Raw genomic sequence first — 24,933 nt, forward strand, 5'->3', positions numbered from 1 at the left:
CTCGCAAAGCCTTGATCTTCCAATTTTAATATCAGGATTTTCTTTTTTAAATTCAGTGAATAGTTCATTTACATTACACATTAATAACCTTTTTTGTCTTTGATTCTTAGAACCATTTTCTTTCACAGAAACACAGTCTTTTTTGCCAGACATCAAACGGCCATTATTGTCATCGTCATAATACTTAATAACTTTATTTATTGTTTTTTCAGCTACCAAATCAGATGCACTTTTCTTTTGTAATGCTGCTAAAATTCCTTGTTATTTTACTAATTGCCTTGTTAACTTAACAAGACGTTCTGACACATTAAATTAATCACTTTTGCTCAACTCCAGGAATTCGGCAGTAAACTGATAATCTTAATTTTATCCACTTTGTTTGAAGTACTGCATTTAGTGTTTAGTTTTTCTATCAAATCATCATATTCAGTTGGTGAAGTTTCAGAACTTCCATCTGCTTTAGTACAAATTGTATTTTGAAATGAAACTTCCAAATTCTTTTTGACTGTAGCTGCCAATTTCTCAATTTTTGTGTTCAAGGCACTTGTTCTTTTATCTTGACTTAGTTTTCTAATTTTACTAGCAGGCGACATACCCAGGATTTCACAAGCTGTATTTACTTTTTTAATGGTTGCTGATAAATCACAAAATTCTGTATCTGAGGTTTCACTATCCTTTCTCTTGCGAGTTAGAAATATCTTAGAATAACATGTTGGACACAATGATTTTCCCGGCATGAGATTGAAAAAAGGGCTTTTATTTTTAGAATAATGATCAAATGTTATTTCTTGCAGACCTTTTGTTACATGTTTCTTATGTTTCTCAAAAGGGCCCATGGAAGACTGACCAAAAAGGTGATGAATTTTTTTTAAGTATGTCATTTCATGGTATTTGCATGTCGATTTGGCCTCTGGGCCTACTTAAGTAAAACACTTTTTCTTCTTCACTGTAATCTTGGATTAAAGTAATGTCTTTAGGATACACTCACACACACTTTAATGACATGCTTTATTAATAACATCAACAGAACACTGAGACATTTTTTAACTGCACACTTCAAGAGCTTCTAGCTAAATAAGTATGAGTAGACTATTGTTGGTGTGAGGGGGAAGACAACAATTAGACTTCGTGAAATCTTCTCGGGTGATCAGCCGAGTAAAGGCGTCGTCTTCTCGCAACGTTTCGAGGGGTTTCGTACCCATCATCTTCAAGCGAAGTGTCGAGATGCTGTGTCGCGCGGTCCTATAAAGGCTCCTAGACCAGTGACTGATTCCGGGCGCCGACCAATCAGGTACCTGCGGAATCGGACGCCGCGCCAGTGGTGGGGGGTTCGCGGCGCGGACCGGGCGTCGAGTCCCTGCCGGTTCCTAATACGTCTGTGGCCGCTACCGTCTTCGTGCCGGAGCGTTCTCTTCTAATTTTAGTTATTGCGGGATTCCAAGCTGTACTAAGTTGGAAACCAGTGTCTCGATTGATCAGGTTGCTGTTCAACCGAATTTCTACAGCCTCTTTGAAAACTGAATCCCAAAATCCTTTAGCGTCACACAGCTTCTTCGTACCCTCAAAGAGGAAGGTGTGTCCTTCGTTAAGGCTATGTTCCGCTACCGCCGATTTTTCTGTCTGACCAAGGCGTACATTTCTAATGTGTTCCGAGCGCCTCTGCGTGATGCAGCGCTGCGTTTGTCCGATGTATTTCGTACCACATTCACATTCAATACTGTATACGCCCGGAGTCTGCAGTCCTAGGTGGTCTTTGACTGAGCCAAGTATGTCCTTAATTTTACTTGGGGCATGAAAAATTGTCTTGATGTTGTGTTTCTCCAGAATGCGGGCAATCTTGGCTGTTGGCGGTCCCGCGTATGGTAGAAATGCCAGGCATCTGGTCTCATCTTCTTCTTCTGGTGTGTCTACCTTCCTGCTCTTGTGTAGGGCGCGCGAGATTTGCGTCTCATTATAACCGTTGCTGCGGAAGGTCTTCCTTAGGTGTTGTAACTCTGCAGGTAGGCTGTCATCATCACAGATAGACTTGGCCCTGTGCACAAGTGTGTTAAGCACTGAGTTGCGTTGTGCTGGATGGTGGCAACTCTGTGCATGAAGGTATAAATCCGTATGTGTCTTCTTCCTATACACAGCGTGACCCAAGGTGCCATCAGGGTGCCTCTTGATTAGAATGTCAAGGAAGGGCAAGCTTCCGTTTTCTTCCACCTCCATGGTGAATTGTATGTTGCTGTGTATGCTGTTGAGATGTCGCAGGAAGTCTTGCAGGTTCTCTCTGCCATGTGGCCACACGACAAAAGTGTCATCAACATATCTGTAAAAGCCTTTAGGTTTCAATGGGGCGGTGTCCAGGGCTATGTCTTCAAAGTGCTCCATGTAAAGATTAGCGATGCCTGGAGCTAAGGGGGACCCCATGGCTACACCATCCACTTGTTCATAAAATTTGCCTCCACACTTAAAGTAGGTGTTTGTTAACACATGACGGAACAGCTTTATTGTGTCCTCACTAAAGCGTGTTTCGAGCAGCGCTAGGGAGTCTTCCAGCGGTACTCGTGTGAAGAGTGAGGTGACGTCAAAGCTGACAAGAAGATCTTCTTTATCCAGGCGAAAGCCTTGTAGTACCTTCACAAACTCCGCCGAGTTCTTGACATGGTGCTCACAGTGACCCACGATCGGTTTGAGCAGTTGTGCTAGGTACTTGGCTAAACCATATGTCGGTGAGTTGATGGTGCTCACTATGGGTCGCAGTGGAACTCCGTCTTTGTGGATCTTAGGGAGCCCATATAGCCGTGGTGGTGCCGGTGCTCTGGGGTACAGCTTCCTGATGACGTCCTTTTCCAGTCCAGAGTCATTGAGCAAGGCGATGGTCTTGCGAGTCACGGAAGCTGTCGTGTCCTTGTCCAGTTGCTTGTAGGCAGTATCTTGTAGCAGTGAGTTTATCTTCTGCCAATAATCTTCTTTCCTCAGTATCACCGTGGCATTGCCTTTGTCAGCAGCTAGAACGACAGTGTCCTCATCCTCACGTAGGGCCTTAAGAGCCTTCCATTCAGCAGACGTTATGTTGCTCTTGGGCATTTTTGCCTTCTCCAGGACCCTGCACGTCTCTCTCCTAACTTCCTCAGCTGCCTCCGTAGGGAGGCCGCGCACGGCTTGCTCGATGCTGCTGATAATGTCTCGCTTAGGTAGTGTCCTGGGTACTGGAGCAAAGTTAAGTCCTCTCGACAGCACTGATATTGTGGTCTCGTCCAGTTCTTTGCCTGCCAGATTGATGACAGTCTTGGCATTGGTTGTGTGGTCGGCATGTTGCCGGGCTCCAGACAGTCTGGTGAACTTGCCACATTGTTTTTCCGTGGCTTTTCTCTTGTGGATCTCACTACTTGCATATGTGTTTCCATCGATCCACTCCCATGTGTGTGGTGGGAGATGGGATGCCAATCGAAGGTGTTGAGTAAGCAGCATCCTTGCGTTCTTATCTAACTCCTGCCTGGTGACCCGTATGTGTTCGCGCACCAGGGCCGCACCGGCTCGTTGTAGTATGCGTCTGGATCTTGTCGTGCTAACAGGGTGTCGCAAGTTGGCAAATTTCGGCAACACTTCTTTATCTCGACACCGTTGTAAGAAGGCCAGTCTGCTAAGCAGCTTGCCCGTCTTGAGTCGTAATTTCTGTAGCATCTGGTAGCTGCGATGGATATCCTCCCCGTAGAGGTATGTTAAATGTGATTTGAGACTTTCTCGGCGTATTCCATTCGTGAAATCTTCTCGGGTGATCAGCCGAGTAAAGGCGTCGTCTTCTCGCAACGTTTCGAGGGGTTTCGTACCCATCATCTTCAAGCGAAGTGTCGAGATGCTGTGTCGCGCGGTCCTATAAAGGCTCCTAGACCAGTGACTGATTCCGGGCGCCGACCAATCAGGTACCTGCGGAATCGGACGCCGCGCCAGTGGTGGGGGGTTCGCGGCGCGGACCGGGCGTCGAGTCCCTGCCGGTTCCTAATACGTCTGTGGCCGCTACCGTCTTCGTGCCGGAGCGTTCTCTTCTAATTTTAGTTATTGCGGGATTCCAAGCTGTACTAAGTTGGAAACCAGTGTCTCGATTGATCAGGTTGCTGTTCAACCGAATTTCTACAGCCTCTTTGAAAACTGAATCCCAAAATCCTTTAGCGTCACACAGCTTCTTCGTACCCTCAAAGAGGAAGGTGTGTCCTTCGTTAAGGCTATGTTCCGCTACCGCCGATTTTTCTGTCTGACCAAGGCGTACATTTCTAATGTGTTCCGAGCGCCTCTGCGTGATGCAGCGCTGCGTTTGTCCGATGTATTTCGTACCACATTCACATTCAATACTGTATACGCCCGGAGTCTGCAGTCCTAGGTGGTCTTTGACTGAGCCAAGTATGTCCTTAATTTTACTTGGGGCATGAAAAATTGTCTTGATGTTGTGTTTCTCCAGAATGCGGGCAATCTTGGCTGTTGGCGGTCCCGCGTATGGTAGAAATGCCAGGCATCTGGTCTCATCTTCTTCTTCTGGTGTGTCTACCTTCCTGCTCTTGTGTAGGGCGCGCGAGATTTGCGTCTCATTATAACCGTTGCTGCGGAAGGTCTTCCTTAGGTGTTGTAACTCTGCAGGTAGGCTGTCATCATCACAGATAGACTTGGCCCTGTGCACAAGTGTGTTAAGCACTGAGTTGCGTTGTGCTGGATGGTGGCAACTCTGTGCATGAAGGTATAAATCCGTATGTGTCTTCTTCCTATACACAGCGTGACCCAAGGTGCCATCAGGGTGCCTCTTGATTAGAATGTCAAGGAAGGGCAAGCTTCCGTTTTCTTCCACCTCCATGGTGAATTGTATGTTGCTGTGTATGCTGTTGAGATGTCGCAGGAAGTCTTGCAGGTTCTCTCTGCCATGTGGCCACACGACAAAAGTGTCATCAACATATCTGTAAAAGCCTTTAGGTTTCAATGGGGCGGTGTCCAGGGCTATGTCTTCAAAGTGCTCCATGTAAAGATTAGCGATGCCTGGAGCTAAGGGGGACCCCATGGCTACACCATCCACTTGTTCATAAAATTTGCCTCCACACTTAAAGTAGGTGTTTGTTAACACATGACTGAACAGCTTTATTGTGTCCTCACTAAAGCGTGTTTCGAGCAGCGCTAGGGAGTCTTCCAGCGGTACTCGTGTGAAGAGTGAGGTGACGTCAAAGCTGACAAGAAGATCTTCTTTATCCAGGCGAAAGCCTTGTAGTACCTTCACAAACTCCGCCGAGTTCTTGACATGGTGCTCACAGTGACCCACGATCGGTTTGAGCAGTTGTGCTAGGTACTTGGCTAAACCATATGTCGGTGAGTTGATGGTGCTCACTATGGGTCGCAGTGGAACTCCGTCTTTGTGGATCTTAGGGAGCCCATATAGCCGTGGTGGTGCCGGTGCTCTGGGGTACAGCTTCCTGATGACGTCCTTTTCCAGTCCACGAGTACCGCTGGAAGACTCCCTAGCGCTGCTCGAAACACGCTTTAGTGAGGACACAATAAAGCTGTTCCGTCATGTGTTAACAAACACCTACTTTAAGTGTGGAGGCAAATTTTATGAACAAGTGGATGGTGTAGCCATGGGGTCCCCCTTAGCTCCAGGCATCGCTAATCTTTACATGGAGCACTTTGAAGACATAGCCCTGGACACCGCCCCATTGAAACCTAAAGGCTTTTACAGATATGTTGATGACACTTTTGTCGTGTGGCCACATGGCAGAGAGAACCTGCAAGACTTCCTGCGACATCTCAACAGCATACACAGCAACATACAATTCACCATGGAGGTGGAAGAAAACGGAAGCTTGCCCTTCCTTGACATTCTAATCAAGAGGCACCCTGATGGCACCTTGGGTCACGCTGTGTATAGGAAGAAGACACATACGGATTTATACCTTCATGCACAGAGTTGCCACCATCCAGCACAACGCAACTCAGTGCTTAACACACTTGTGCACAGGGCCAAGTCTATCTGTGATGATGACAGCCTACCTGCAGAGTTACAACACCTAAGGAAGACCTTCCGCAGCAACGGTTATAATGAGACGCAAATCTCGCGCGCCCTACACAAGAGCAGGAAGGTAGACACACCAGAAGAAGAAGATGAGACCAGATGCCTGGCATTTCTACCATACGCGGGACCGCCAACAGCCAAGATTGCCCGCATTCTGGAGAAACACAACATCAAGACAATTTTTCATGCCCCAAGTAAAATTAAGGACATACTTGGCTCAGTCAAAGACCACCTAGGACTGCAGACTCCGGGCGTATACAGTATTGAATGTGAATGTGGTACGAAATACATCGGACAAACGCAGCGCTGCATCACGCAGAGGCGCTCGGAACACATTAGAAATGTACGCCTTGGTCAGACAGAAAAATCGGCGGTAGCGGAACATAGCCTTAACGAAGGACACACCTTCCTCTTTGAGGGTACGAAGAAGCTGTGTGACGCTAAAGGATTTTGGGATTCAGTTTTCAAAGAGGCTGTAGAAATTCGGTTGAACAGCAACCTGATCAATCGAGACACTGGTTTCCAACTTAGTACAGCTTGGAATCCCGCAATAACTAAAATTAGAAGAGAACGCTCCGGCACGAAGACGGTAGCGGCCACAGACGTATTAGGAACCGGCAGGGACTCGACGCCCGGTCCGCGCCGCGAACCCCCCACCACTGGCGCGGCGTCCGATTCCGCAGGTACCTGATTGGTCGGCGCCCGGAATCAGTCACTGGTCTAGGAGCCTTTATAGGACCGCGCGACACAGCATCTCGACACTTCGCTTGAAGATGATGGGTACGAAACCCCTCGAAACGTTGCGAGAAGACGACGCCTTTACTCGGCTGATCACCCGAGAAGATTTCACGAATGGAATACGCCGAGAAAGTCTCAAATCACATTTAACATACCTCTACGGGGAGGATATCCATCGCAGCTACCAGATGCTACAGAAATTACGACTCAAGACGGGCAAGCTGCTTAGCAGACTGGCCTTCTTACAACGGTGTCGAGATAAAGAAGTGTTGCCGAAATTTGCCAACTTGCGACACCCTGTTAGCACGACAAGATCCAGACGCATACTACAACGAGCCGGTGCGGCCCTGGTGCGCGAACACATACGGGTCACCAGGCAGGAGTTAGATAAGAACGCAAGGATGCTGCTTACTCAACACCTTCGATTGGCATCCCATCTCCCACCACACACATGGGAGTGGATCGATGGAAACACATATGCAAGTAGTGAGATCCACAAGAGAAAAGCCACGGAAAAACAATGTGGCAAGTTCACCAGACTGTCTGGAGCCCGGCAACATGCCGACCACACAACCAATGCCAAGACTGTCATCAATCTGGCAGGCAAAGAACTGGACGAGACCACAATATCAGTGCTGTCGAGAGGACTTAACTTTGCTCCAGTACCCAGGACACTACCTAAGCGAGACATTATCAGCAGCATCGAGCAAGCCGTGCGCGGCCTCCCTACGGAGGCAGCTGAGGAAGTTAGGAGAGAGACGTGCAGGGTCCTGGAGAAGGCAAAAATGCCCAAGAGCAACATAACGTCTGCTGAATGGAAGGCTCTTAAGGCCCTACGTGAGGATGAGGACACTGTCGTTCTAGCTGCTGACAAAGGCAATGCCACGGTGATACTGAGGAAAGAAGATTATTGGCAGAAGATAAACTCACTGCTACAAGATACTGCCTACAAGCAACTGGACAAGGACACGACAGCTTCCGTGACTCGCAAGACCATCGCCTTGCTCAATGACTCTGGACTGGAAAAGGACGTCATCAGGAAGCTGTACCCCAGAGCACCGGCACCACCACGGCTATATGGGCTCCCTAAGATCCACAAAGACGGAGTTCCACTGCGACCCATAGTGAGCACCATCAACTCACCGACATATGGTTTAGCCAAGTACCTAGCACAACTGCTCAAACCGATCGTGGGTCACTGTGAGCACCATGTCAAGAACTCGGCGGAGTTTGTGAAGGTACTACAAGGCTTTCGCCTGGATAAAGAAGATCTTCTTGTCAGCTTTGACGTCACCTCACTCTTCACACGAGTACCGCTGGAAGACTCCCTAGCGCTGCTCGAAACACGCTTTAGTGAGGACACAATAAAGCTGTTCCGTCATGTGTTAACAAACACCTACTTTAAGTGTGGAGGCAAATTTTATGAACAAGTGGATGGTGTAGCCATGGGGTCCCCCTTAGCTCCAGGCATCGCTAATCTTTACATGGAGCACTTTGAAGACATAGCCCTGGACACCGCCCCATTGAAACCTAAAGGCTTTTACAGATATGTTGATGACACTTTTGTCGTGTGGCCACATGGCAGAGAGAACCTGCAAGACTTCCTGCGACATCTCAACAGCATACACAGCAACATACAATTCACCATGGAGGTGGAAGAAAACGGAAGCTTGCCCTTCCTTGACATTCTAATCAAGAGGCACCCTGATGGCACCTTGGGTCACGCTGTGTATAGGAAGAAGACACATACGGATTTATACCTTCATGCACAGAGTTGCCACCATCCAGCACAACGCAACTCAGTGCTTAACACACTTGTGCACAGGGCCAAGTCTATCTGTGATGATGACAGCCTACCTGCAGAGTTACAACACCTAAGGAAGACCTTCCGCAGCAACGGTTATAATGAGACGCAAATCTCGCGCGCCCTACACAAGAGCAGGAAGGTAGACACACCAGAAGAAGAAGATGAGACCAGATGCCTGGCATTTCTACCATACGCGGGACCGCCAACAGCCAAGATTGCCCGCATTCTGGAGAAACACAACATCAAGACAATTTTTCATGCCCCAAGTAAAATTAAGGACATACTTGGCTCAGTCAAAGACCACCTAGGACTGCAGACTCCGGGCGTATACAGTATTGAATGTGAATGTGGTACGAAATACATCGGACAAACGCAGCGCTGCATCACGCAGAGGCGCTCGGAACACATTAGAAATGTACGCCTTGGTCAGACAGAAAAATCGGCGGTAGCGGAACATAGCCTTAACGAAGGACACACCTTCCTCTTTGAGGGTACGAAGAAGCTGTGTGACGCTAAAGGATTTTGGGATTCAGTTTTCAAAGAGGCTGTAGAAATTCGGTTGAACAGCAACCTGATCAATCGAGACACTGGTTTCCAACTTAGTACAGCTTGGAATCCCACAATAACTAAAATTAGAAGAGAACGCTCCGGCACGAAGACGGTAGCGGCCACAGACGTATTAGGAACCGGCAGGGACTCGACGCCCGGTCCGCGCCGCGAACCCCCCACCACTGGCGCGGCGTCCGATTCCGCAGGTACCTGATTGGTCGGCGCCCGGAATCAGTCACTGGTCTAGGAGCCTTTATAGGACCGCGCGACACAGCATCTCGACACTTCGCTTGAAGATGATGGGTACGAAACCCCTCGAAACGTTGCGAGAAGACGACGCCTTTACTCGGCTGATCACCCGAGAAGATTTCACGAATGGAATACGCCGAGAAAGTCTCAAATCACATTTAACATACCTCTACGGGGAGGATATCCATCGCAGCTACCAGATGCTACAGAAATTACGACTCAAGACGGGCAAGCTGCTTAGCAGACTGGCCTTCTTACAACGGTGTCGAGATAAAGAAGTGTTGCCGAAATTTGCCAACTTGCGACACCCTGTTAGCACGACAAGATCCAGACGCATACTACAACGAGCCGGTGCGGCCCTGGTGCGCGAACACATACGGGTCACCAGGCAGGAGTTAGATAAGAACGCAAGGATGCTGCTTACTCAACACCTTCGATTGGCATCCCATCTCCCACCACACACATGGGAGTGGATCGATGGAAACACATATGCAAGTAGTGAGATCCACAAGAGAAAAGCCACGGAAAAACAATGTGGCAAGTTCACCAGACTGTCTGGAGCCCGGCAACATGCCGACCACACAACCAATGCCAAGACTGTCATCAATCTGGCAGGCAAAGAACTGGACGAGACCACAATATCAGTGCTGTCGAGAGGACTTAACTTTGCTCCAGTACCCAGGACACTACCTAAGCGAGACATTATCAGCAGCATCGAGCAAGCCGTGCGCGGCCTCCCTACGGAGGCAGCTGAGGAAGTTAGGAGAGAGACGTGCAGGGTCCTGGAGAAGGCAAAAATGCCCAAGAGCAACATAACGTCTGCTGAATGGAAGGCTCTTAAGGCCCTACGTGAGGATGAGGACACTGTCGTTCTAGCTGCTGACAAAGGCAATGCCACGGTGATACTGAGGAAAGAAGATTATTGGCAGAAGATAAACTCACTGCTACAAGATACTGCCTACAAGCAACTGGACAAGGACACGACAGCTTCCGTGACTCGCAAGACCATCGCCTTGCTCAATGACTCTGGACTGGAAAAGGACGTCATCAGGAAGCTGTACCCCAGAGCACCGGCACCACCACGGCTATATGGGCTCCCTAAGATCCACAAAGACGGAGTTCCACTGCGACCCATAGTGAGCACCATCAACTCACCGACATATGGTTTAGCCAAGTACCTAGCACAACTGCTCAAACCGATCGTGGGTCACTGTGAGCACCATGTCAAGAACTCGGCGGAGTTTGTGAAGGTACTACAAGGCTTTCGCCTGGATAAAGAAGATCTTCTTGTCAGCTTTGACGTCACCTCACTCTTCACACGAGTACCGCTGGAAGACTCCCTAGCGCTGCTCGAAACACGCTTTAGTGAGGACACAATAAAGCTGTTCCGTCATGTGTTAACAAACACCTACTTTAAGTGTGGAGGCAAATTTTATGAACAAGTGGATGGTGTAGCCATGGGGTCCCCCTTAGCTCCAGGCATCGCTAATCTTTACATGGAGCACTTTGAAGACATAGCCCTGGACACCGCCCCATTGAAACCTAAAGGCTTTTACAGATATGTTGATGACACTTTTGTCGTGTGGCCACATGGCAGAGAGAACCTGCAAGACTTCCTGCGACATCTCAACAGCATACACAGCAACATACAATTCACCATGGAGGTGGAAGAAAACGGAAGCTTGCCCTTCCTTGACATTCTAATCAAGAGGCACCCTGATGGCACCTTGGGTCACGCTGTGTATAGGAAGAAGACACATACGGATTTATACCTTCATGCACAGAGTTGCCACCATCCAGCACAACGCAACTCAGTGCTTAACACACTTGTGCACAGGGCCAAGTCTATCTGTGATGATGACAGCCTACCTGCAGAGTTACAACACCTAAGGAAGACCTTCCGCAGCAACGGTTATAATGAGACGCAAATCTCGCGCGCCCTACACAAGAGCAGGAAGGTAGACACACCAGAAGAAGAAGATGAGACCAGATGCCTGGCATTTCTACCATACGCGGGACCGCCAACAGCCAAGATTGCCCGCATTCTGGAGAAACACAACATCAAGACAATTTTTCATGCCCCAAGTAAAATTAAGGACATACTTGGCTCAGTCAAAGACCACCTAGGACTGCAGACTCCGGGCGTATACAGTATTGAATGTGAATGTGGTACGAAATACATCGGACAAACGCAGCGCTGCATCACGCAGAGGCGCTCGGAACACATTAGAAATGTACGCCTTGGTCAGACAGAAAAATCGGCGGTAGCGGAACATAGCCTTAACGAAGGACACACCTTCCTCTTTGAGGGTACGAAGAAGCTGTGTGACGCTAAAGGATTTTGGGATTCAGTTTTCAAAGAGGCTGTAGAAATTCGGTTGAACAGCAACCTGATCAATCGAGACACTGGTTTCCAACTTAGTACAGCTTGGAATCCCGCAATAACTAAAATTAGAAGAGAACGCTCCGGCACGAAGACGGTAGCGGCCACAGACGTATTAGGAACCGGCAGGGACTCGACGCCCGGTCCGCGCCGCGAACCCCCCACCACTGGCGCGGCGTCCGATTCCGCAGGTACCTGATTGGTCGGCGCCCGGAATCAGTCACTGGTCTAGGAGCCTTTATAGGACCGCGCGACACAGCATCTCGACACTTCGCTTGAAGATGATGGGTACGAAACCCCTCGAAACGTTGCGAGAAGACGACGCCTTTACTCGGCTGATCACCCGAGAAGATTTCACGAATGGAATACGCCGAGAAAGTCTCAAATCACATTTAACAATTAGACTTGTATAGGCTTGCAGATGCAATTGTTAGCCTGCTGAAACAATTATCACAGCACTGTTTTGACATATAATCATTAGCTAGAGTAATTTGGTGTGTTACATTATGCAGTTGGTATACTTTATTAGATTAGGCTACCAGATGTCGCAGATGTTAAACATATTTTTTACTCTTGTTTGTAATCTTTTTCCATAACTTTCAATTGAATCTCAAAGTTGAAATTTATACTGAAGTTTGATATCATAAAGGTCTCTTAACTGTGAAAATTTCAGATATCTATCTGGTCCCCCAACAAAGAGATTGTAGGCCACAAAATGGAAAAATTAAGAAAAAAAAAAATTTTTTTAAAAATAGGCCTAGTGTATTTTTTAAGTGTAAGCTGCTCACCATTGATACTCTATACAAAGTAACTATATTATACAGGGTACTACCAGAAAAAAATATTAAAGCTGAGAAATTAATCTTTCTTTGGAAAACTACTGTTCAAAAATTGAGTTTTTTTATTGTGGCTGATAACTTTGAACTATTAAAAATATATTAAAGAATACATTCAACTAAGTGATAACGATGTTAATTTGTAGCCCAGTGTGTGTTGAACTAAATGCATTGTATCTGAAAGGCTTAGGACAATCCACTACTGAATAATTGTAAAAAACGTAGGTGCTTGCAAATACGAAAAAACGTATGCGGCCTGGAACAAATATGGCCACCATTTCAAAATAATAAACAATGTTTTTAAAAAAAATATTTTTGTGACCACTAAACATTGGGGAATTCACCCAGCAAACATAAAAGTTTTCTGAGATGGTTAAGCAACCAGTGCTGTACCATTTGATATGGATTGACCCAGATATAAGGTAATGCAGAGCTTGTTCAGTCTCCATTTCTCATCCTTTATGTGCAATATATGTATATAATGGAAAATACAGGGTAGAGTGTAACAATATTGTAAAAAGGGTAGTTGCTACTCACCATATAGCAGAGATGCTGAGACGCATGAGGCTCACAAAGTGGCCTCAGCAGCCAGAGACAGCAGTCATGTGTGTGCAAGCTATGTTTGTGTACGTTGTGTTCTATCTTCGACGAAGGCCTTGTTGGCCAAAAACTTCATTTTCTGACAGTCTTTCTGTTGTGTCTATCTGCGACACAGCATTTCCAGGTATTTGGTAAGTAGCAACTATCCTTTTTCATCACACTGATATATGTACATAATATATACCAAATGATGGAAGTGCATTAAATATGTCATGGAAATAAAAATTATGCTACACTACAGCTCTACTCACAACATTCCTTTGGCTTTCACATCTGATGGCTTCACCAACTCTATCCTACAGTTCTGACACCACAAGCAGGAGGGGGGGATATACTTCAACCATGAAAATTACCTCAATGGGTTATTCCATGTCAAGTGACCCAATTTAGAAGATGCTCCCAATTTGACCACCTTCAGTTTTGAAGAAAATTTTCCAGAATATGCCTAAGACAATTGCATGAACTTCACCCTAGTTTCAGCTCTGTCTATAACTTTGTGTAGATGCATGAGCTGTTTGCACACAGGACACTTATTCGAAACCGGGAAAAAAAATGCTGCAGTTTGACATGCTGTTGTTCCTGGCATAACAGAGCAAGGATCCAGAAATTTGCTACCATTGCACAACATTTATTGAAGATCACTGAAGTAACATAAATTTAGAATCTTCATGGCGCGCACACACACACACACACACACACACACACACACACTCTCGGGTCATTCCATGTCAAGTCACCCAGGCCATGACACCAACCATGTCAGATTTTGATGAAACTTGGTACAATTACTTCTTTTATCATCCTGAAAGCACTTGTAAAATTTTTTTGCTCTATCTCTTATAGTTTTTTTTATAAATTTTTAAAGTTTTTAGATTTGGCGTTGTTTCAGAAGTCGGAAACTGTAACTTAAACGTGTCCTCACAACTAAAAAAATTTGTATATTAAAGAATACTCAAGATATCAGTACGAAATTTTGGAAAAAGTTTGTGTATTATATCTAAATGTTAAAAAAAATTACCATAAAGATATATTAAATTCTTCCAAATGAAAAAAAAAATTTTCAAGGGGTTTTTTTTTTTTTTTTTTTTTTTTTTTTTTTTTTTTTTTTTTTTTAGCTAACGGATGTTTAGTTTTACAAAAACTGCAATATCTAGAGTCTCAGACCTGATAGAAAGCTCAAATTTGTTTTAAAATACTCTTAATTGTATAGGCTATTAGATAAAAGAAAAATTATGTTGGCTTTTTAACCTGTTTAATAGTTATCTAATTTTTAAAATAATATTAATTATATTTTAAAATAAAAAATACCAAGTGACTTAGACACCGAAAATAAGTTTTTGTCTTCTTGGAGTAACAATGTACACTTGGATTTTGTATTGTTACTCCTGTGTTTTGAAGTAAAAAATTATTACAGTGTTAAATAGTGCTTGGATAGTATTTTATTAAGTTTATTCAAACTCTCATTAAGTACTGTTACTTAGTTTAGAGAGATTCTTTTCCAATATCCTATAAAAGTAACCAGAACAGTAATCAGACCAAAAGTGAAATCAGTATGTCAGATATTCAAACCTGTAGTGTAGGGTTATTTAAAAAATCTGACTGTTTCCAAACAACCTACACACCTTCAAAAAAGTTACAACCGGTATCAGAATTGAGTGAGGAAGAAAAAGATTTGATCCACTTACGATCTGGAATTAATCTGTGTGAATTTAAGAATATATGTTCACACCACAGCTACTACTTTTTAAATGTTTTTGAAAAGTATCAAACAACATGTGTAGACCCACTAAAAAAACACAAAAAGCCCATCAAAAAATCATTGAGAAGTGTAGGCTTGGATCTTTCTAAACAATTACTGACAAAAAATATTAGCATAAAACCTGGACAAAAGCTTTGCTCAACATGCCGTAACTTTTGTGAGAAAAAATTAAGAGTTGAAGTCAATGAAAGTGAAACAGATGATGAAGTCATGGTTGAATTAGAATCATTGGAATCCAGAAATGAATCCCTCGTACAAACAAACATTGCTCTTGATTATTTAGGTTTAACACCGATAAAGCTTCATGGCTTGTCAGAACAAAGTAAAGGGTCTTATTTTAAAAGGAAGGTTAGCAGTATTGAAAAGACTGCAAAAAAGGCGGTTTCAAAAGCATTAAAATATGATGCACTAAGTTCTGATGATGACGAAGAAGATAAAAGTGTGGTTGAGAAAGCAAAGGATTTTGATGTAATGATTTCTCTTATGAAAGAGAAGATTTCATCTGTTGGGAGGTCTAGAAAAATCCAGATTCTGACCTTGGCTCCAGATTCTTGGACTCGAAATAAAGTCATGAAAGAATTTAATGTAAGTGAGTACATGGTGCGACAAGCTAGAAAGCTAAAATCTGAAAAGGGTATTTTGGAAACTCCTGGTCCAAAAAAAGGTAAAACTCTTTCTGAAAATACAGTAAGACTTGTAACAGATTTTTATGAAAAGGATGAAAGTTCCAGAGTGCTACCTGGAACAAAAGACAAAGTAAGTGTTCAAAAAATGTGTACATGCAAAAAAGACTCATTTTGTGTAACTTGAGAGAACTCTATTATTCTTTCAAATGGGAGAATCCTGAGGCAGAAGTAGGATTTCCAAAATTTTGTTTCTTGAGACCTAAATGGTGTATCCTTGCTGGTGCTGCAGGCAAACACACTGTATGTGTATGCAGTATCCACCAGAATGTCAAACTATTACTGGATGCTGTGAAAATTGAATCTTATAAAGACCTAATTAAGATGCTTGTGTGCAACACGGAAAACCAAAACTGCATGCTACATCATTGCGACAGCTGTCCTGCAAATACTGCACTAACTGAGTACTTAACTGAAAAACTAAGTGAAGATTATGAATTAGAAGAAGAAATTGTAATCAGTCAGTGGGTTAACACAGACAGGGCAGAAATGATCAAACAGTCTATCAGTGTTGAAGACTACATTTCTTTATTGGTTAGGTCATTGGAAAAGCTCACCCCGCACTCGTTTATAGCAAAATCCCAATCAGCAGCCTTTAAAAGATTGAAAGAAGACCCACCAACCAAAACAGCAATTATTGTGATGGATTTCAATGAAAATTATTTCTTTGTTATACAAAATAAGATCCAAAGTTATCACTGGAATAGAGGTGGTTGTACTCTACACCCAGTTGGAGCTTTTCCAAGAAGTGAGGAAAACAATGTTTTTGTTTCCAACCACTGTTTTATTAGTGACAACCAAGAACATGACACTGGTTTTGTTAACTTTGTACAAAAAGAAATTACAAAGTGGCTGTCATTACATCATACTGACATTGACTCAGTTCACTACTTTACAGATGGTTGTTCTGGGCAGTACAAAAATAGAAACAGTTTTAAAAATTTGACTGAACACTTGAGAGACTTTAATTTGAAGGCCCAACACACTTTTTTTGCAACAAGTCATGGGAAGTCAATTTGTGATGGCCTAGGAGGAACTATTAAAAGAATTTTAAGGAAAGCCAGTCTACAGCTTTCAGATGAAGAACAAATAATGACAGCAATCGATGTGTACAAGTTTTGTGAAAAAAATATTGAAAACATTCATTTTCACTTTATTGACAAAAAAGAAGCTGATTTGCTACGGTTAAAACTAGAAAAACGTTTTTCAGCAACCCGAACCATTCCTGGAACTAGAAGTTTTCATAACTTCAAACCACTTCCAACAAACAACCTTGAAATTAGAAGGACTACAGATAGTGTAAAACCCTCCTTAGTCTTTTCTTTCCATTTTTCTTCTGATTGGGTTCGTGTTGAACCATCCGTAAATAGCTATGTGGCTGCAAATTATGATGGTAACTGGTACTTTGGACTGGTAAAAACAATATTCAATGACGAAGAACATGCAGAAATTCTATTTCTACATCCTTCAGGACCAGCTGCATCATTTTATTGGCCTGAAAGAGAAGATTCCTGCATAGTGCCTTTGGAGCACATAGTCTGTGTAGTAGACGCACCTCAATCAAGCGGCACTGGGAGAATGTATTACTTCAAAAAAGACTGTATCAAAAGAACTGAAAGCTCTTGGATGAAGTGGAAAAACAGTTTGAATCAGCATTAATGTTTATTAAAAAGACAAAATTACTCAAAAAATTCAATGTTTCAAGCAATCAGTTGGGTTATACATAAGTGTCGTAAGTAAACTATCTTCGTACATAATTCTAATGTAATCTACTATAATTAATAAACATGTTAAAAAGCCATCATTATTTTTGTTTTATCAAGTAGCCTATATGTTTAAGAGTAAATTAAAACAAATTTGAGCATTCTATCAGGTCTGAGACTCTAGATATTGCAATTCTTATAAAACAAAACATCCGTTAAAAAAAAAAAAAAAAAAAAAAAAAAAAAAAAAAAAAAAAAAAAAATACATATATATATTTTTTTTCATAGAAAATATTAATATATTTTAATATCATCATTTTTATCTTCAAATACGTATAATAAATAAACTTGCTGCAAAAATTCATGATGTTATCTAAAAGAGTTTTTAAGATAAGCAAATTTAAAGTTTTGAATACAAATTAAATTGACCATTTCCGAAGGTTCAGAAAACGCAAAACATAAAAACTTTAAAAATTTATAAAAAAAAAAATTGTAAGAGATACAGCAAAAAAAATTGCAGGTGTTGTCAGGATGGTATTAGAACCATTTGAGCCAAATTTCAAGAAAATCTAAGGAGGTGGGTGTAAAATTTATTTTTTATTGGGTGATTTGATATGGAATGACCCTCTCCTAATGTGCTGAAAAACTGTCATCACACATTTTCCCCATAATTTGACAAGAAATGAGTTATGTGTAAAAAAGACACTGGAAACATTATTTGTCAAATGCACTATATGTTATTTATCTCGCTAAGAACAAACTCCTGTACCTAATGACTTTCACGACTGGCCATGGACAGTGGTACATACCACCACACCTCTTACTATCCTATCAGTCATATTGCAGTGAACACCTCTTAAGGAAAAATACATGGAACTTTTATACGATGTAGATATGAACTTTAACAAAATTTTTAACACAGGTATCAATAGAAATCCTTCGTGTTGGATATCTAGCACATCCATCCACCATTTCACAAGAGATTGATTTTCTGCGACAATAATAGTCTTAGAACAAACGTACTTCGGATGTAGGCTGCGTGCTGTGAAGTATATAAAAGATAATTGTTTTACTGGGCAGTCAAATACCAGAAAAATGTTTTCGATGCCGTGGTCCTATCAGAAACTTATTACCCACTGTGGCGCCACATTATACAATAACACCGGAAAAATTAATAATTCTTCGAGCCATTATTTAATAATAAACTACGGATATTCCTGATAATGCATGGATATCATTTTGTACAAGAACTTCTAAATATGTGCAACCTGAAATTCTTAAAACATATGTCGATGAAATTAAGAATGTAAGAACGTTTTGCGTATTTTCCTCTTGTTTATAGGTCTACTGCATGTTACGTTATTTGCAACTGTCCATTAAAACTTACACGAATCTGTACTGCATGTTACAGCTGGATCAATAAATATAAAATAAGACAGTTTGATTTACCCACTATACAGAGGAAAAGAGTTCTGTGCATACAAACCGGCTCTCCAGTGGGCTACGCTTGATACTTTACTTTGTCACGTAGCCACCACTCTTGCTGACGCCTTTCGAAGCAATTGATGATTTTATTTATTTATTTATTTTTTAATTATCCACATGTCTCAAGAAATGTTGAAGCGGAAATGTTAACCATAGTCATAATGTTTACATAGGCAAAAACTTACTGCTGGTTATATGAAATTTTCTCTTTGATAAACGATCTGGTGTTACAAATTTTCCTGCTCTACGTAGACGGAGTAATGACGAGACCATTAAATTAGCAATACGACATGACATTACGCACAACTCAAATTGTTTGAGGAAATCAACACATACAACAACCAAATCCAACACCGCCACAGTACTATACCACGATTCTGTGAATCAGAGACATTAGACACAGCAGAATATCGTATGTGACGATTTTACGATTTTGCACTGTATTCAGGCAAGTTAGCGCGCAACGATCTATCTGCGCAGATATTTGCGCCAAAGGCTGGGCAGGCAATAGATGGCTGCGAAAGTGGTATGTTGACATAACGAAAGTTCCAATCTATAGCTAGCCTGCCATATGTCGGTGTAGAAAAGAAATTTCTGTGGCAAGTGACTAGATTCTCCCATAGTAGCCTCAAAGTTTCAATCATTTATTCAGAAATGGAGGAAATCCTATTATGATCTGTGTTGCGGAAAACAAAAAGCAAGGATGCCAGAAACAGCTTAAGCAAAGGCATACAAAGTTTTCGCATACAAATTTACTTCACATTTCACAAGTTATGGGGGAAACTCGACGACTACAGTAGCTGAGGATTGATTTAGAAACGCGCAAATATCTTCTGACGCTTATAACTCCTAGTATAAGACGGGAAAAACTTGTATGAGGAGAGAAATTTTTCCACATGAGCGGCTGACGGTGACTAGGATTCTTGGTAATATGAACTACAAGGATCTAGAATTTGTTGCTGCAATTTCTAAACAAGCATAGAGTGAAATCGTGTAGAAAAATCTTGAGCTATTTACACTGTCCTGAAGGGTGATTTCATGAAGTGAAGTAAAGTACTGTGCCTCAATTCTGACAAGCTACATATCACGTTTTTACACATTTAGAGACAATATGTTCTTGGAAGCTACATATGTGGGCAATGAGCTGTAGTTCAGTTTGTTTCTAACAGGGGAACCTCCCCATCGCACCCCCCTCAGATTTAGTTATAAGTTGGCACAGTGGATAGGCCTTGAAAAACTGAACACAGATCAATCGAGAAAGCAGGAAGAAGTTGTGTGGAACTATGAAAAAAATAAGCAAGATAGGCAACATCAAGGATAATGTGAGCTCAGGAGCGCCGTGGTCCCGTGGTTATCGTGAGCAGCTGCGGAACGAGAGGTTCTTGGTTCAAGTCTTCCCTCGAGTGGAAAGTTTACTTTCTTTATTTTCGCAGTTCCGTTTCAGCCGCGCTCGCGAGTGGCCGCTGTTAACTGTTGCGCTGCACTTCCGTGTTTACATCGCTGTATTTGTGCTTCGCCGAGTGCCGTCCGTCCGTTAATCTCCGTGTTCGTTCCTATTCATTGTGATCTGATCGCTCTTTCTGGTCTTGCTGCTGCTAATTGGAATTTCAGTTGTTTAACAAAAATTGCTTCGCTGGATTAATCATGGCTACAAACCTCAGGAAGAATACTCTGGCATTTGCTTTTGACAAGGAATCCCGTCCTGTTCAGCCGACATCCCTGGAAACAGATGACTGGATTACACAGGTGATTGGTCTAAATTCTGAAACCGTCCATACCTGGCAACTGGATCAGGAAAAATATTGTATTTTTGTCAAGTTAATCAGTGCTTCGACTGTTGATAAAGTGTTACGAAAGTGGGGCTATGAAGTAGATTTTGTGCATAGAAATGGTTATAAAAGTAAGGTTTCCATCTATAGAGCGGACATTCATTACAAAACCGTTCGTGTCTTGAATCTTCCCATTGAAATTGAAAATGATAAGATTAAGGAAGCTCTTTCAAACTACGGAGACGTTAAATCAATTGCAAATGAAAGATGATCGCCTCGCTTTAAATTGCAGTGTTTTAACGGGGTCCGCTGTGTACAGATGGACGTCAAGACGAATATTCCGTCTCACATAACTGTTTGTGGGTATAAAGCACAAATTGTTTATACAGGTCAGGAAGCTACTCGTCATATATGTAACGAAACCGGCCCCTTCAGACAGGAATGTCCGCGGCGAACTGTTGTTCTTAAAAGTAATTTGATACAGCGTCAGAAGCTTACCTTAAATGATCTATTACCAAAGAATAGCCCGGATCAACTGGTTGAGGATGTTACCGCAGCAGGCCAAGCTGATGTCTCCCTTCACGATAACAGTCAATTTCCCCCATTAACAACAAAAGGAAACCCTGTTGCCACTACTCGTGAAACTGAAATGCGACCGAAAAAACGACCTCTGGAGATAACTGATAGTTGTTCAGAGGACGAGCTGTCTTGTCCCTCTCCCTCACTTCGCAAACAGTGTGATGAGGAGGCAGAGGAACCTGAAGGCAAAATGCGAATAGAAACTAATGAACAGAAAGATAATACACATACGGTACCAGGAAATGAAGGGGGTGTAAACAGCATTAATTTGCAAGAAACAGTAGCCGATTGCAAAGATCAGCAGCTATCTACTACTAAACAAATTCAGGGAGAGGCTACGAAACTGCAGTCTCCATTTGTTTCCCTCGATCAGGAAGTGAGTGAAATTAATAAAGACTGAGAAAGTGGTGGCCAAACTGAAATCACAGTCAACACCTCAGGGCAGGCGCCGGCAACCGAAATTGCGAAAGCGTCTGCTGCTGCTGCTCCAGATAAGCCGCGAAGTAAAATGCCGACGCAACCAAATGAGAATGTAGCTCGTAACCAAGGGAAGGGAAAATCCAGTAGGGGCGACCCAAGCCCAAAGAATGTTCGGCCCGAAACGGTCCTACACGAATCACTGGAGGAAAAATCAGAAAGTTTACCACGAAATCAGTCTGCTTGCGATACAAGATAATACATCAGAAGTAGAAAAAAACGGGACAGTAACTAATAAACTGATGGAAGTGTTACTCTATGTTCAGCCTTCCGAGAAAACTGTTACAGCTTAACTGAACCCTGAACCACAGGAAATTAAATTAGTTCATCAACTATATAGTGACAGCACAATGACGCAATCTTATTCTGTCACCACTATAAACATAAATAAAATTACGACCGGTTTGAAATTATCGGCCCTTCAGGAATTTTTGCACTAATCCGCGACTGATATTGCCCTGTTACAAGAAGTTCTAATTTCGGATTTGGTAATTCCCGGTTTTGTCAGTTACATAAATGTGTCTCCCGAAACAAGTGTTGGAACAGCTATTTTGGTGAGGGAAGGGATTACAGTAAGCGAGGTGGAACGACTGGAATCCAGAAGGGGACTAGGACTAAATATCTATGATGTGACTATCATCAACTTGTACGCCCCTTCGGAAAGTTCTCATCAAGCTGACAGGGCACATTTTTTCAAAGATGACCTGATATACTTGTTAAGGAAAACTCCAAGACAGTTATTGCTTGGAGGTGATTTTAATTGTGCTTTAAATCGAAAAGATCAGTTACCAAATTTTAATTTCTCTAGTCAACTAAAACTACTAGTTACTGGTTTAGAATTAAAGTATATATGGGAAATCAAGTACCCCTCCATTGTTGAGTTCACTTACGTCACAGTAACATCACATAGCAGGATTGATAGACTATATATTTCTAAAAATCTTGAAACTTCCGTGACAAAAGTAGAAACCATTCCTACGTACTTTTCAGACCATTAAGTGTCTTAGCTTGCATAAATCTAACAAGACAGCCGGTTCGCCAATTCAAGAATCAGTGGAATTTGAACGCTTCCTTGTTGGTAAATCATGACTTAGAAGACCTGATTAAAGAAACATGGGCAATATGCCTGCGTGCCTGTAGTAGATATGCCACTGCTATTGACTGGTGGGTTAAAATGGCAAAGCCAAAGTCGAGGAAGGTTCTTATTCAATACAGTGCTCAGAGCGCAATGGAAATGAAATGCACTATGGAATATTACTATTCCATTCTGAGAAATCTATATGATCAAGTCTCAGCAGGTTCTTCACTTCGGATAGCAGACATAAAAAAAGTCAAACCCAAATTACTTAATATCAAGAGAAGTCAAATGGAAGGGTTGAAAATAAAATCGAAGGCAAATTCGATGTTAGATGATGAAATTGCTTCCCTATACCATTTAGTGAAGCATACGAAAAACGGGAGAACTTTTATTGATGAAATTCGAACAAAACACAGCACGATTCTCAGAGCCCAGCAGGGTATCACGGACGAGATTTATCGCTATTATTGCGAGCTATATTCTGTACATCAGAGTAGTGATACTTCCTTGGAAGAATTCCTCGACATCCTAACCCCACAGCTGACAGAAGATGACAACGAAAATTTTCTGGAGGTTGTCAGTGAAGATGACGTGTATGAGACTCTGTGCGCTTCACCACCAAAAACATCCCCAGGACTGGATGGTCCGCCAGCAGAGTTTTACATCTGTTACTGGCCAATAGTAGGTGCGAAAATCACGGACATTGTAAATGAGGTTATTCAGGGTAAAATGATTCTGGCTGAGTTTAAGGAGAGTAAAATTGTTCTGGTGCCAAAAAATAATGGAAACAAAGATTTCAATAATTTTCGTCCAATTTCACTGCTGAATTCTGATTATAAATTAATAGCTAGAGTAGTAAACAAGAGAATTTCATGCCTTACAGATCAAATTATTAGTCAACATCAGAACAAACATAAAGTGTGCTTTATTGTTTTTAGATTTTTATAAAGCGTTTGATGTAGTAAATCATGAATATCTTCTACAGACTTTGAAGAAAATAGGTTTCAACGATAGGGTCATACAGTTGATTAAGAACATAGCAACTGGAATAAGTGCTAAAATAGCAGTGAATTGTCAACAATCCAGGCTGATGCAAATATAATGAGGTGTTCCTCAAGGAAGTCCTCTGTCCATGTCGCTCTTCGCCATTTCGCTGGAACCTTTCCTGTGACATGTCCATGCTAGATTAAAAGGCTTAATATTATCAGGAAATAAAACAGTTCTAAGAGCCTATGCTAACGATATAGGGCTCATTATAAGGAAAAATGACGAGGTAACCACGCTAGCAACAGTGACTGATTCGTACTGTAGAGTATCTGGAGCCAATGGAAACAGAAAAAAAAGTAAGCTGTTAAATCTCAGAGGTTTTGATAACAGCAACGTCGAGTGGGCAAAATTAGTCTGACAACATAAAACACTTGGGATCAACCTGACAGCATGCCCTATGAAAATGACGGCTTTAAATTGGAAAGTTGCAGCAGATAAAGTGCAAGGAGCCACTGTAGAGAATTTAACTCGATATATGAACCAAGTTCAAAGAACACAGTATGTCAACTCATGCATCCTTGCTAAAGCTTTTTATACTGCCCATCTGTTTCCAATACCGAGAATGATAGCGAGGAGAATAATGTCCAAAATCACCAACTTTTTGTGGAGAGGTGAAGTGTTCAGAGTACCTGCTAAAGTAGCTACTTTAGATCCTAAAAATCGTGGACTAGGATTAACTGATATAACAGATAAATCCTCTGAACTTTTTATTAAAAGGTAAGTTAATTTAATAAAAGACTCGCGATAAAGCATAACCAGACAACTTTTCGAGATCATTAAACATCGAAGCCTGCTTCCCCCAATTGACGTGCAGAATATCAACAGTCGCTTACAGCATGTGAGGATTTTCTATGTTGAGTTTAGTTATGTCAGTGTCGAACTCAGGCAGTCACGACACTTAACATCGAGAGCCATAATGCGGTAACGAAAGAAGAGCGAAGGAAGGAACAAAATAGAACGACAGTTTCCAAAAATTGAGTGGACTGAGATTTGGAAAAACATTAGCTCTAATGTGCTCACGTCTGATATAAATATGTCATGGTACAAGACAGTTAACAACATAGTTAATGAAAGACCGCACGCAATCAGACTCTGTGAAACAAATTTATGTCAACAATGCCATCTAGTTGACACAATAATTCATAGATATACTTGCAGTG

The 24,933-nt window shown here is 42.4% G+C and overlaps 1 protein-coding gene across 1 annotated transcript in view; it reads right to left on the reverse strand.

The window, feature by feature from the left end:
• Positions 1–19,226, reverse strand: part of LOC124595390 (adrenodoxin-like protein 1, mitochondrial) — an 86,507-nt gene extending 67,281 nt beyond the window's left edge. The window contains exon 1 of the mRNA XM_047134113.1: positions 19,009–19,226. Coding sequence (XP_046990069.1) covers positions 19,009–19,120 — 112 coding nt within the window. The 5' untranslated portion in view covers positions 19,121–19,226. The remainder of the gene's footprint in view (positions 1–19,008) is intronic.
• Positions 19,227–24,933: the final 5,707 nt, after the last annotated feature.

Source organism: Schistocerca americana, chromosome 2 (genome assembly GCF_021461395.2).
Source record: "Schistocerca americana isolate TAMUIC-IGC-003095 chromosome 2, iqSchAmer2.1, whole genome shotgun sequence".
In the NCBI taxonomy this organism is placed as follows: domain Eukaryota; kingdom Metazoa; phylum Arthropoda; class Insecta; order Orthoptera; family Acrididae; genus Schistocerca; species Schistocerca americana.